Genomic DNA, 15,355 nt, shown 5'->3' with positions numbered 1-15,355 from the left:
TCAGTGCTATTATAGAAAGAGTGAAATAGTAATTATAAATATATGGACCTAGAAATGAATACAATAGGTTCCCTTTAATGGTTTTGATTCCTTCTTTTAAGAGCTACTAGAAAAAGAGGCACAGCAACCCTGATTTTTCTACTTGTGATGTCAGCACAAGCAGTGACCTCCCTATTCATGCTGCTCTATGCAAGTTTGACTTTGAACCATCTGAACTGCCATTTCTAATGTGGAACACAGAAACGGAGCAGGGCCATAATTAGAGTGAAGGCTGTCACGCTGGCCTGTAGGGAGAAGGACTGAGCCACTCTGACAGAATACACACACAAACTCAGGTTTTACACGGATAAAAATAACTTCTGATGACGACACAGTCGCCAAAGATTGTGCATGTGAAGTAGCAGTGGTTAGGTGCCAGTCTTTGTTGGTTTTGCATTCCATCTCTCTTCCTTAGCTTTTGAATCCCTTCCAGACAGCATACTTGGCAAGTTATTAGACTCATTGCTCATTGCTTCCTGATGGTCTTCAGGTCTGACCTGGAACTTCCTCAGTGAGGATTGCAGCCTGTCTTTGAACTGCTTTGTTGTCCTGGTTGAAGAATGATATACTATCTTAATCTCACTGGCTGTAGCAAGATTTTATAGTTAGAAATCTAGGTGTAATAATGCTTTACATAACTGAAATAAATAACTAAACAAATATACAAATAGTTAACCAAATAACTTACGCTCTTATTAAACGTGCAATATTTTTGAGACATTTATTCAAGTGTCAACTCTGATTTATCAGCAAAAACAGACATGTCCTCTTTATTAAAATGCAAGTTACTCTTAATCAATCTTCTAAGGTACATTAGTCTTTGTGTGCATGTGCTCACATGAGGTTCACATCTTTTTTACAACTTGAAGCTCAGATGAGAAAGGACAGATGTTTTTATGTTGGATTGTGAAAGTGCCATCTTCAGTATACTGACTGTAAACTGTGCATGTGATTGTGGGACTCTTATCGTTGCTCTGGAGCTGTAAAGTGTGTTTTCAGGGCTGAACTCTGCTCTTCCCTGTGTAGAATTATCACTGAATAAAACTACTTTGGGAGAAGCTTTTAATGGTTCCTCTTGTTTGAGATATTGTTTTGTTTGGAGACCTGACAGCTACTTCAGAGAATTTGCCTGCATGCTTTGCATGTTACAGGCTGCGGTGATCAGCTGACCTGAACTCTCACACATACACGCAGCACTCAGAAGTTACATTCATCACTGAACTGACGGAGCGAATTGTTTGCATGTGAATTCCCAAGTTTAGCTCTGAGATTTTATTTATTTTGCTCGCCTGAAACATCAGACTTATAAAGCTTGCCATTGTTTTTTATTCATATTTTTTTGAACATTGTAAAGTTTGATGATTTCCCAGTATGCATTGTGTTTAGCTACTTATCTTTTTACATAGTAAAAAAAAATGAGTCATAGATCAAAGGTGATGTAGTTAAGGTGAAGCACCAATAAATGAATGAGGTAAGACTGTCTATGGAGCGAAGAATTTATGCAATAGCAGAAGAATCCATTGAGAAGCACAGAGTTACAATTTCAAATAGATCCTGCTTAATACTGACCCACCAGACTTTTGGAGGGGTGCCAGTTTGTGAACGTAGCGAATGCCCAGCAGCATCTGCTGATGATGCATTACCCCTCTGTCTCACAACCCCCCTTCACAGGATGTGAAGTGGTAGATGCCTGTTACATGATATGAAGCATGTTGAGCGCAGGGAGGACGGTGAGTGTTTGGGATACGGAACGCAATCGCAGTGAGAAGGGAAAACACAAAGTCAGCTGGTATTAGATGTCATATACCTGCAACAGTCGAGGCTGTCAGCACCTGACCTGGATCACACACTGTGTGCCGTTCAGGATCCTCCCTGGATTACTTTTTGTTTGAGGACAGAGGAGGACAACGTGTCCTCCCTGCTAGTGTGTTTATGCCGCAGCTGCCTGCAGATGTGCCTGTGCAGAGGAAGTTTGGACCTAAGGAGAGTACTTGTCAAGACTGCTCCAGAGGTCACCACCTCTTGAACTCTGATAGCCATCAGTTCTGCTCATCAAGTCTTCAGAAGCCTCCTTTACATCTCCCTCTTTGGCATGATTTGGACACAATGTCGGATTCTAGTTTGTGGACAGTTCTGTCCAACTTTAACATGCCACATTTCTTCAGTGGAGCTCGCCTGCGTCGGTCCCAAAGGTAACATCTAAAGATTGAAGAAACTTGCTACTTTTTTTTTGTACTGTGCTGCTTTTTAGTTAGGGTCCTTCAAATAATGTAGTCAGGCTCAGATATGCGTCTTTACGGAGCAAAACGTTTTATTTTCTACCAAATGGATTTACATGCACAGTTTCTGGAGCTTTGAGTGGCAGCAGGGACCGTGTTTACAGTAGTAGGTGTATGAGGCCAACATGAATAAGAAGCTGGGTGTTGCCGTCTTGCCTGTTGTGCGTTATTTGCTTTGTGCAGTTGAATGTGTTGTTGAGGTAGTCTCAGGTTTCCCACATGGATCATTCATATTAATTTACAGTGAGAATGTGACAATTGGGATGGTTGTTTAATTGTTTGCTGTTGATCTTGTTTCAGTATGTGTCCATTGCCAATAAAATGTATTTTATTCTGACAAATTGTATAAAGTCCAGCTCCAGAAGACATGCTTTGATGTCGGTTATTAGTTGACATGTTAAAGACTGACTGAATTAAAAATGTTTTGCTGGTTTATGGGATTTGGTGTGTGTAGACACTGGTTTATTGCTAAGCCACTTGATCCCTTTTCCCCCCTCATATACAGTATGACATGGCTACAGTACTGGTGAAGCTCATATACTGAAATTTATTTTTAATCCATGTCCTGACCTATTTTGCAGTGCAGAATAGCTTAACATGAGAGACTGGCAGTTTTTCTGGACATCTTGCATTATTCATAAATGTGTTTGTCTTTTTCCCCCCACTGTTCGTGACAAGTTACCCGTTTATTCACAAATATTATTAAATAATTAATGTAATGTAGATATTAAGATTTTTATATACCAGTAAATCTTTGACCTGAGATGAGCTGGAATGGATTTCCATTTATATATTTTTTTCATTACTTATAGCATTGGTAATGAGGAAAAAAGGGAAGGAGGATAAAGTAAGCTGTTTTCTGTAATATTTAATTTATGCCAAATTGACATGAGGTACAAAGTAAATTATGTCATAAACCAAATGTGAAAATATATATTTTTAAAAAAGGTGCAGATACAACTGGGATTAGTTTAAAGGAAACAGCTGCCTTCAAAAATGAGCAGCTAGGCTTTTTACCCAAGCAGCAAGTATTTAAATACTATTAATAGAGTGGTGTGTGTCGTATGTCTGACTTTGAATTTGGGTTTGTCAGCACAGAGTTGCAATTTGTGTCATTGCGCTTTGTCAGCTCACCTGACAGCTGTGACAGGGGAGCAAAACTCGCGGAAGTTAAAAAGATTAAACATGGCTTTTTGTTGACATGGGTCAGGATGAGACATTTCAGATTTATCTGGAATCTAAGGAAATCAAAGGGCTTTATCTATTTTTGCCTCTTCCTGTGTCCCGAATAAGTAACCAAGCTGAATTCTAAGAAATTGCTTCTGACAGATTGAAACTACTGTGTGTTTGAGTAATGTAGGTTACTGTAAAAGGAGTCTTAAAAGTAAGGTAAAAATAAAATGAGCTCTGCTGTGAATTCATTTTATGAGCACCCTTGGAAAGTATTTTTAGTGGTTTAAAAGAGAAATTTGTAGTAGTGCTTGTGCGTAATCCAACAATGGTTTGCTGATCCGGACAAGTTTGCATAATACTGAGACTTTTCAAATAGTTATGGATCCATTCCAGGAATCTCACACATCTGCAGTACAGCATAAATACTGGCCTACTTTCTCACTATCATCTTTGCCCAGGGCTTCTTTATCCCCCCCCTTTAAAGCTTCACTATACCAACATGATTTCCCCCCCTCACTGTGGCCACAGAGGGGCTTCTACCAAAGCTCAGCTTAACATCAAATGTGATGAAGATGAACTGCATGATGTCACAAATTGTGGAAGTCTTTTTGTGAAGTAATCCAGGAGCAGTTGTTTAAATCTCTCAATGAGTGGCAGTCAGGAGTCATGAAGGTACAAACACTGGGGTGGGCAATGTGAAGGTGAAACAACAAGAAGCTTGATTGGGCGACAGTGTGGCATTCACTTGGCTGAATGCTCGTAGAGGGTATAAATAGATGTCATTAAATTTGATCCTCTACGAGAACCTGTGTACCAGATATTATTCACTCAGTCCCCATCATGATAAATGATTAATGGAACATGTCCACAGTCATGATTCGCTCTAGAAACCAGAGTAAACAAGGATGACTGGGATTTCAGTCAAAATCGGATTTCCCTTCTGATGTAGGGAGATAAACTTGGATTTTTGAGTGCTAGTGGGGTAGCAATATAACTACAAGAAGCTACAAGCAGCTTATGATGCTACACTGCTTTGTTTCCTGTTTTTTGTCAGAGCAGGTGTTTCCTGGGCTTTAAAAGGTGAAGAAGAAAGTTGGCCAAAGGGCATTCAAAATTGTCAATACATCGGCTCTGACTTTGGTTCGTGTTATCCTCCATATGAGTTTATGAAACCGGGGAAATTCTTTTAGAGGGGTCGCTTTAATTGAACGTGTTTTCCGCTGTGATAGAAAACTATTACATTTGGAACATCTGTGTTTTACGAGGCACATAATATTGAAGTTGAAATAAATTGCGTATACATTGGTGCTTCATTGGATATCCAAAAGGGGGGGAAAAAAAAGAACATTTGCAGCGCTATTTTAAACAACTTCCTGTGAGGTTGCTGCATGCCCCTGCATCTATGATTTCAGCTTTGATGCTACTCTGCTAAATGTGCTAACAGTGCTGAAAGTATTGTAAACAACAGGATGGAAGCCAGTTAGCTGGAGGAAGAAAAAAAACAAACCAAAACAGAAACCACTTTTATGACACATCATTCCCTACCAGCACAACATATGAATAGACATTGAAACTATGATGGCTGTTATATTCAGGTAAAAACTGCTACCTGTGGTGTTTCTGTGGTGTCAATAAAATGTAAAACTGTATCCAAGCATGTGAGTGAGCAAGCATATTAATGTAACTATGTAGCTGACTGTTTTTTTGCACTTGAAAAGAGAGAAAATATGTTAACATTGTAATAACGATATCTTGCCAGGTCTGGTTAATTCACTTGGCAATGAAGTCAGCGCTACAATGTAGCAAAATGTTGGTTAATGTGGCTACAACAGCATTATTAAAATAGAAACACTGTAGCCAAAACTGCTACGCTTTTAAATTGAAATAAATGAATATTATTAACTTAGATTGTGACTATAACAGATGGCTTTAAAAAGAGTGACCCTTTGTGCACCAATCTTACTGTGATACACCCACAGGTACAACTGAAGGTTCTTATCTACATCTGATACTATGATGTCACCGTGTTTCTTACCAGCCACCTACCCACAATGACCTTTGTACCTTTTATTCACCTTGATAAAAGCAACATATTATTTTAACATGGCATCTAATTTGTGCCCATAAACTTGTGCCTGATATATTCAGATGTTGTTTGGTAACTACCGAGCAGCACCTGAGCATTGTGGAAGACACATAAATTAGTTATTTTTAAGTATATATCAGTTTGAGTGCTTTAAATGTTTATTTCTTTAAAGGAAGAAGGCTCCTGTGCGTTCTTTCAGTACTTTTTCTTTCAGTTGCTTAAGTCTGCCCAAAGTTAATCTGGGAAAATCATGTCCCATCAAGTCCAACTACTTCATTTAGCACTGAGCCTCTTTAAAGAAATGTAAAGTTAGTGGAAGATATTGTAGCAACCTCAGGAGGCATCTGCAAAGTGAGCACAAAAAGATTAATGGGACTATAAATGCTGGAATGAATTTAGTGGTGATTTGTTGTGTTTATTGTAGCTGTACAGTTAGATTACAATTTCTGTGGATGTGTGGCGTAGTTTCCAGTGTTTGTTTGAGTGACAGCATTGTTTAGATAGCAGTAACCAACATTTGGACTGCAGTTAATCACCTGCAGTCTGTGTGCATCTTCAGTGGCTGTTAAATGTTGAATACAGAAGCATTCCCATAACCATGTGGATTGGTTTTATAAATCTACAATGCTTTGATACATTAGTCATTTATACAGATTTTTGTAGGAACTTTACAGTACATGGTAACTGTAATGGTGTAATTGTAACCAAGCAGTTGTGAGAGCCTGATAGTGAAGACTAAATGACAGTTTATTGTTGGTAAATCTAGCTCCCAGTACTATAATTTAACATTTACAGCGTTGCTCTCAAGTCGTAGTGGAGTTTTGTAATTGTCACTTTTTGGGCTGCAAAAATCACTCACACTTAAAAAAAAAAAAAAACACCTTCCAGTACAGGACTATGTTGCTGCTGGACAGCATTTCTAAGCCACATTACATTTTGTTATAAGGTATAAATATGGCCGTATCATCCTTAGCAGCGTTTCTGAAATCGTGTCTTTTGAGAGGACAGAGCATTGAGAGCTTATTGCAGCACATCAGCTGTGATAAAAGTTTCTTGTTTCTCTTTGCTGTTGCCGGTGTGACATTGAGAGCTCTGCAGTGGCACCTCTTTGAGTGGGTCTGCAGCGGTGTTAACGTAATCATGAGGGACGCCTGCTCACGCTGCACCACGCCATTGCAATTTGATCAATCTGTGCATTCACTGCAACACACAGGATGACACTGACTTCTCTCTGTAGCTCCAACATGTATGGCTGTTTCCTCTACTGCAGCAAAGTACTTCACAACATTTCCATGCCAGTTGTCTTATTTCTCCCTCAAAACATTTTCTCTCCTTCAGTAAAGAAAAAAATGGAGGAGAAATGTGTTTGTAGGAAAATATGAAATAACATTTGAAAATTCAGTTGGAAATGGTTCACATCTCTGAGGAGGTTATGTAACAGGGTGTCATTGAATGTCTGACCTTGAAGTGAATTCATGTTCTTCAGGCATTATGTGTTTCCACTGACAGCCTCTAATTTGAAATTATAAACCCAGCACGAACTTCATTGAACAGTGAAGGTACTTTTATACTGAAATATTTCATTTTTCCCTCAAGGTTAAAAGCTGCCCTTCCTTTGAGTCACATGGTATTGGTCACAGTGGCTCCTCATGAGTCATAGTCCTGTATTAAATTGACCAACAAATATGGAAATATTATGAAGGCTGTGCAAAGAACCTGCTTTTTGTTGACTGAAAGATGATTTTATTGTTAAAGGTGTCTCTTATTTTAATGGCTGTTGGCTCGAGGACTGTAGCCTCCCTGTGGAGTATATTATGTTGACGGCAAGCTTTGGCTTTGTAATTGATCTTTATGGCAGAAATACATGGCAAATACATTTATTTTTGAATAAGTGGAATGGATGTGTAGATTGATAGTAAAGTCAGACCTTTGGTGTCTGCAGGTACACTTTCAAGACAGTTTTAAGAATATTTTTTCCAAAAATATTGGTGACATTTAGGGTTTGTATACCATCTACATATCCCTTTCAGACCTGGATCAATTTCCTCATGTTTCGAACTAAGAAGAGAAAATGTTTTGCAGAACAAAACTGATAGTATCACATATGTTCAACTAGAGCTGGGCGATATAAGATTTTTTCATATCACGATATGTTTTTTTCATTTCAGGCGATAACGATATCTATCACGATATAAGCCAAATAACTATATTTGTGAGATTTAAATGTGCCGTTGCTCACAAGTAAAATGTGAAATAATCAGCAGCTTGTTTTGATTTAAATATTTATTTCCCATAATAAGTTCAACAGGGTAGATGTACTTAAGGAACATGAGACTTTTTCAGATAAATAAAGGCAAATATTGCAAACTACACAAAAGGCAGCCGCTAAAGCGTTTAAGTTTCAAAATAGAACAAACGAAACAGACTAAATTGTTGATTCCACTTAGAAACAAAATATTAATTCTAAAAATAAATCTTAGCTTGTTTTACAGAAGAACAGACAAAATTGACTAACTTTTGTCAATATCAAATAAACTGAGAACTAAAAGGAAATTCTCAATCTCTCCTTGTTGTATAGCTTAGCTTTTCAAACAGTTTTAACAGTTACTTTAGTCTGACAAAAGCCGAATGACGAATTAGCGCTTCCAGTCAGAGATTGAGCATGCACCGCTTTATTGCATTTCCAGACTTGCTTTCGGCACAATTTACAGTGCGCGCTACTCTGTTTTTGTCAGACTTGAAATGGCAGAAATACCTTCACACTACGGAACTTCTATGGCTCTTCCGTTCAACAATCTCTCCGGCGTTGGAACCATCATCTGTTTTCTCTTCAGTAACCTTCGGTCACGCTCGGTTGATTTTTCTCTAGTCAGCACACTCATTTCCTCCATTACCCGGGCGGCACAGCGGCTGGCTGCTTCCCAAACAGATACACATGTGCGGCTTGGCACTTGTGCTGTACGTAACAAAATCACGTGACGTGACGCTGCGGCTGTGATTGTTTCGGCTCTGCGCTACTTAATTTGGATTGGCTGGTCGTCTTCTTCTTCTTCTTCTTCTTTTTATTTTTTTTATTTTTTATTTTTAAAGAGGACAAGAGCGGTGAGGCCTATCGCAATAGTTACATTTTTCTATCGAGAAAAAGTTATTTCACAATACATATCGTTATCGTTCTATGTTCAACGTTGCAAGAAAGAATTTTTGTTGTTTGTTGCTGACCTGTTTTAGCTCACCATTCTTGGCTGCTCTTCATATTTATACTTATCAAATCAAAATTTCAAAGCTTCATGCTGTGGGGTTTGCCTTCTTAGCTGGCAAAGAATTGATTCTAATTGCTATTGGATTCTTGCTTATATTCAAGCATTTCAAAATATTTAGTAACAGGTAAATTTTACTATTCAGTGTTTAATTATTCACATGCTGGATTCTGCAAGTCTGCAGTAAGTTTGTTTCAGAATCAGTATAATACCGCTAACATGCAGCCTTCATCATCTCTGTGTCTCTCAGCTCTCCTCGGCTAAATTCCAAACAATTAGAGTTAATTATAAGTAGTTATCTTAGGTATTTACTCACTGTCAGCCCCTTGTTGGCAAATCAAACTGGAAGTTCAAAATCTGAGTCAACACACTGACCTCTCGTGAAATAAAGAGTTCATGTTCTGTTTCACAAAGCTTGCTTCTCATGTCAGTGTCCAAGATGGTGTGATGAAAGGCTCTTTGTGTAGTATCAAGTGAATAGTGCATCTCATATTGATTGAACAATCCTAGCACAATATTCATGCTGAAGTCCATGTATCAGTCGAGCTAACAAACAAAAGCGAGATGCTCGTGTCAGTGGTGAGGTCAGGATTTTGTTGATTACATTTCAAAACTACCTGCCTAAGGCTCTGAAGCATGCACTGTTATCTTTTAAATAACCCATAACCCTTTTTTTATGTTATACCTCTATTTTCTGCTTCATCTGTCTTGTCAGTTTTACAGCCATGATTTTTCCTGACTAATATGGCTCTGTGGTTTCACAGCTGCAGAACGAGCAACAGAAAAAGCCTGATAGGAAGTGGCCAGCCTTCAGGTTTACCACGACCCCATTCCCCTCTCTCATCTCTCACAGGTAAATGCATGTCTGGCACATCTCCTAATGTATGAATGCTGTGGAACGGCCCCATTGTTGGAAACATATGCACTGGGTTCATAGAAGAGGAGCCATTAATACAATATGTTCTCCAACAGGAATGCAGTCTATTGTGTAACGCACAAAAAAAGGTTGAAGAACAACACAGGAAAGTTCATAGTACAGTCTGTGCACCAACAGATAATCTGTATCCACAGGATGCACTTTCTGGTACCCTCATACAGAAAAATCTGGTTAATCAGCACTGGGTACTGCTAACTGACTCTAAACCAAGATGAAGAACTTTTACTTAAAAAAAATAAAATAAAACACTGAAAAATACAGATTTTTATGTTGTGCACTTTATTGTCTGTGTCAGGTCTGTCCTGTCATGTTTGGGTAACAGTTTAACAGCACAGTGGCAAATTAAATGCAGTGATTATTTTGTGTGAGGAAGTGGTGGCCTGCAGACAGGAAATGCACAGGATTGGGGAGGGGGGGGCAGCCCTCATTTACCATAGGGCGTTTTATTTCCTGCCATTGGTCAGGAAAAACAGAGTCTCAGTGTTTGGTCTGTATTTCAAGCTTACGAGAAAGCCCAGGCTCTAAAGATGGATTCAGACCCAGAAAGCACCTGTGTTCCTGCTAATGAAAGTATCCAGCTTTGGGATTACTTAACACTGTGGCTCAGACGTAGCATTAGTTCAAAAGGTAAGAAAAACACTTTTTTAGTGCTGTCAGATAGCTAAGTGCATTGACATATATCCTGGTTATGTTAAATAATAAGATGGGTTTCTACAGAAATGTAATATTTTTCTATTTAGTGAAGTGTAGGCGAACAGATTTCTGTTCATGATCATGAATTTGTTCATAAAAGAAAAACTCAGACCATATTTTGTTCCTTTTGCAGAATATTGATTAAAAAAAAGCCACTTTAAACTGTACTTTAAGGAACTGTGATTAAAGCACTTAAATATGTAACATTCATGGCTTTCTATTATTCAGTGGCTCCATCGTTGTTCCTCGATAGGGAAAAGGCCCGTGTGTGTCAGCACATGAGGTGGTCGCATTGTGTTTAATTAGCTAGTTAGTCCCTGTCTTTGTGAAGAATGTTATTATGTCTGATTAATACGACACCATGGCTTTGTTTCTACATTATGTGTGTAGAAACGCAACTCCTTTCTTTAACATTATATAGATGATAAAAACAAGTAAGTCATGCGTATAATTTACAAATTAGTTTCTTTTTTTCTAAAGCAGGCAGACATTTATAGACCCAGTTTAAAAAGGAAAAAGAACTTGTGCATATGAGGAGTCATATACAAAGCTCTCTTCTAAAGGCAATATTAACTAACTTACATTTAATTAATTTAATACGGGAGTGAATGACTGCTATAGAATCTGAGAGGGGAAACAAAAGAGAATACATTTAGCCCATATATACAGTTGCATACATTGAATAATATTGTTTTTTCAGATGTTTTCTAAAAGTAAATAACAGTGTTGGAATTCTAAATTCACTAAAATTTCACTTTGTCTAAAGCATTTTGTGCGACTCACTCACTGAATTAGTTTTAATTCATTAAGCTCAGAGAACAATGCATTATTAATAGATGATGCAATGTTTTCAGTTCAGTGTAAACATGTATAGATAATATAGATATTATATCTTTTGTTTAAAAAATAATAATAATATAAAATACGTGACAAATGTGATGAACTCTGTATCCCTATTTTATCCAGTATTGCCACAAATACTGCTTTTACAGCCTCCAGCTTGACAGAGCAAGCGTGTTTTAAATGGTAGAAAAGAGATTAAGTCATATAATCTCTTTTCTACCAACGTGGTGTGGAGTCATCTCGGTCTTGGTTTCTTTTGAGAACTCTCCAACATTTGACAGATTTGTTTATGTTGATTTAGAGATGAAATATTTAGTTTGGAAACTGGTTCAGCACATCAACAGGAAAAAATAACAACTTTTTTTAAAGAATCAGCAGTCCAGCTTCTTCAAAATGAAAATGTTCTTTGTGGCTATAACATCTGTCCTCAGAATTTTGAGTGTTGGAAAAATCAATAAAATTATCTAAACATTGATAGATATCAGGAAAGCAATGGTTGTTTGCGCCTTAATCTATTTTCACTGAACTTTCTGTCATCCACCTAATTTTTGAACGACTTATTGAACTCTTATTAAACTCCCAGCTGTCATAGGGTAAGCGGTAGCGTATATCCTAGCCAGGTTACTGGTTCATAATGGAGCTTACACCGAGAGACAGATGGTTTCACATCGACACACATGACAAATTTAGAATTACCAGTTAACCCAATATGTATGTCTTTGGACTCTGGGAGGAAGCTTGAGTATCCAAAAGGAATCTAGAGACACACAGGGAGAACATCCAAACTCCAAACAAGACCTGATGCAACGATGCTGATGACTTAACTTTCCGTACAGTTTTGTGTATTGCAATTCATTTTTATCTTTTAAGGAATTCTGTTTCAGACATCCGTATTGTCTTGTTCATGTTTTTTGGCTCGCTTTTCATTTCCCTCTATAAAAGCACTGTGTCCTCTTTTCTCTTTTTCCCCCTTGTAGGAACAAGCCCACAAGACAGTCCTAGAAACTTCTCTCCTAGTGCCTCTGCTCATTTCTCGTTTGCACGAAGGTAACCTGACCAATTATTTTTTTCCCGTCGTAAACAAATCAGTAAGTAAAGCTCATCGTGAGACAGATGCAAATTCTTTAAAAACAGATGTGAAGTCATTGAGTCATTAAAGAAGTCTTTTCTAAGCCAGCATATGTGTAAATATTCAGCTGCTCAGGTCTGTTTATACTTACAAATTCAGCATCAGGAACATTTATTTTACACCATTTGTCAACACGATATCATATAATTCTGTATTTCTCTATCCACAGTCATTGCCACAGAGCAGACAGGTAAACTCGTGTTAGGCTTCGATTTTTTGTGAAATATTTATTACCCCACATCTGTCTGAAGTACACTTTATCATTCACATGTCCTTCATTAGTGTGCCTCACAGTAAAGGGGACACATTATGTTCTTACCTTAAGTCTAAGTGCCAGATATACATATTAAATAAGGCTAAAATTTGGCAAAGTAAACAAATGCAAACAGAATCCCAGAGAGCCAAAAAGTCAGATCGAATGCTACTTGTTTTTTCCTACTTTGCAACCAGCTGTGTTTTCTCTCCCAAAACATTCTTTTGAGTTGTCCTTATTTTTCCATATTTTTACAAATAGCCAGTGTTGCAAGGATGACGCTACAGTCATTTGGCAACAGTGGAGTAACTTTTTACTTGCTGTGTAACTTTTGGTATTTTTTTAGTAGGCGTTTTCCATCTCAGCTGGCTCGGGTACCAGGCCGATCTACTTGGTCTTAAATGGTTGTTAGGAGAAGAGAGAGAAGATGACACATGGTTCTAATTAATGTGGATCAGTTTTTTAATTAATGTTTGCTGTCAAGAGGATGAGGTGCTGCTCACAAGCACCAAGTGTTGGCCAGTGACAAGAAAGTGGACTTTCAAATTGGTCAACAAAGGGGCGGCAGGCCAAGATGTATATGAGCAGTATAATTTACTTAAAACTGTAAATCATGCAGAGGTGGCGCTCCACTCTATTGGAGCGCCACACTAACAAAGCAGAGCTGAAATGAGTATAATATGTCCCCTTTAACTCTGAGCCTTTGTTGTACTTCATTTTAACCAATAGTTTTAGTTACATTCACAAACTCTGTTTCTGTATTTTCTGCTTTTTTGTACAGTGTCAAGTAACTAACAGGATTATTTTTTAACAAGAGAAAGCTCAACATTTATCTCCAAACTTAGGATCATTGGAGATGTAGACATTATCTTAAATGTTTAAACCCAGAATTTGTGTCTTCGGGGAGATGAGCATGTTTGGAAAAAGAACTTGTCTTTGTCCCAAGAGAAATTCGTCATACTTGCTGATGTATTTAAACCCATATGTTGTCATTGATGGCGTGCATCTGTTTGTCATTGGTGTTGTGTTGCAGGACTGATGGTCGTCGCTGGTCACTGGCCTCCCTTCCCTCCTCTGGATATGGAACCAACACACCGAGCTCCACTGTCTCTGTAAGCATCGCCCACTCATGATGTCAGTGTAAATATTTCATAAACAGAATCACAGATATGTGTGACATAGAATTGAACCTAGAGCCAGACCCGGTTTAAATAGATTTTAAAAGATTCAAATGTTTAAAACGGTCATAAAGCTGTGTCATCATTGCTGCCTGTGTAAAACAGGCACGAGGCAATCCCCCGCAATTCCTAATGATAAAACATTATGGTGATGAGGGTAAATCACAAGAAAGAACAAAGTAAAACAGTTTCAGAAATTTTTTCTCTTAGTCTTTACTCAAGTTTTTACATGTGGCTCAGTGACAACATGTCTGAACTGCATTTGGAGAGCCTTTATGTCTAGTTTTTCTTACATTTATAAGAGTATAAATGTTAAACTGTTCCCATATGTCAGCATTATCCTGTACAGGAAGCCGAGCTTTGACTACTGTACAATACGTGTGTATACAATAACACTCATTTACAGGAATTACAATGTGCCGGGGGACTGAAAATGACCTGCACTAATGCTATGTTTTTGTTTTGTGTGGCGTTTGGTCACCTAGTGCTTTTCCTGCTATTCAGATGCTCTTTGGAAGGCACACACATAGTTTCAGCAGATACAGCGTGTGTCAGCCTGTATTAGAAACAATAAGGCTTTTGGTGTGCGCCAAGGGTTGGGCTCAGATTTCCTTAATATATTATAATCCACGTGTTATTTTATTATTGCCATTAGTGCTGAATAATTTGCGCATTACATGGCTCAGTGTTTTAAAGGTTTACTTTTTCATTATGTGATTTCTCAGAGCAGCGTTGTTGACCATGGTGCACATGATTGTTGAGGATAGTTACGTTGATAAAACATGCTTACTTACTTACTTTCTTGACAACAGTTACTTCGGTCTCATACGCTCATATTTGTTGGTTATGCGCAGTCTTAACCTATGTTAGCATTTTTTCACTTCTTATAGTGGTTAAGCTAACAGTCTCCCAACAGCAGTCGCATATATAACACACAGACAGAAGATCTACAGGGGAAAACATTTAAAAGAAACCACAAAGACAGCCCACTATAACAATTTTTTTTTTTTTTTTTTTTTTTTTCCCCCCCACTAAGGAAAATTTATTTTTCTTTTTCTTTTCATGTTGAATGTATATTTGTTTCATTTCCAGTCATCCTGTTCATCACAGGAGAAGCTGCATCAGCTGCCCTTCCAACCTACGCCTGATGAACTGCACTTCCTCTCCAAACACTTCTGCACTGAGAGTATCTCGGGGGATGAATGCCGCAGAGCGACGGCAATGCGACCCCGGTCACGCAGTCTCAGGTATTAATGTACTTCTGCGAATATTTTCTCTCAGATGTACGTGGCATTGGTGGGACTGAACCAGTGATTTTATTCAGAGGTTTTTTTCTTTTCCTTTTTCAGCCCTGGAAGATCTCCGTCCTGTTACGATCACGAAATTATAATGATGAATCACGTCTACAAGGAGCGGTTTCCTAAAGTGAGGACCCACAAGACTTTACAGTTCTGTTTGACCACAAATTATCTGCATTATCAAACTTGC

At 38.1% G+C, this 15,355-nt stretch overlaps 1 protein-coding gene across 16 annotated transcripts in view; it reads left to right on the top strand.

Moving 5' to 3' along the window:
- mast4 (microtubule associated serine/threonine kinase family member 4) overlaps nucleotides 1-15,355 on the top strand; it is a 112,200-nt gene that overhangs the window by 73,402 nt on the left and 23,443 nt on the right. For 9 of the 16 annotated variants that reach the window (XM_082541851.1, XM_082541849.1, XM_082541841.1 and 6 more), the window contains 6 exons: nucleotides 9,599-9,687; nucleotides 12,285-12,354; nucleotides 12,606-12,626; nucleotides 13,723-13,801; nucleotides 14,960-15,114; nucleotides 15,217-15,292. In XM_082541851.1, the coding sequence (XP_082397977.1) occupies nucleotides 9,599-9,687; nucleotides 12,285-12,354; nucleotides 12,606-12,626; nucleotides 13,723-13,801; nucleotides 14,960-15,114; nucleotides 15,217-15,292 (490 nt within the window). Of the gene's footprint in view, nucleotides 1-9,598; nucleotides 9,688-10,173; nucleotides 10,399-12,284; nucleotides 12,355-12,605; nucleotides 12,627-13,722; nucleotides 13,802-14,959; nucleotides 15,115-15,216; nucleotides 15,293-15,355 lie in introns of those variants that run through there. The other 7 variants (XM_082541853.1, XM_082541856.1, XM_082541846.1 and 4 more) reach the window with 5 other exon arrangements.

Source organism: Aulonocara stuartgranti (assembly GCF_965226115.1).
Source record: "Aulonocara stuartgranti genome assembly, chromosome: 7".
In the NCBI taxonomy this organism is placed as follows: Eukaryota; Metazoa; Chordata; class Actinopteri; order Cichliformes; family Cichlidae; genus Aulonocara; species Aulonocara stuartgranti.
The sequence above is the reverse complement of the archived record's forward strand: the minus strand, read 5'-3'. Positions and strand labels throughout refer to the sequence as shown.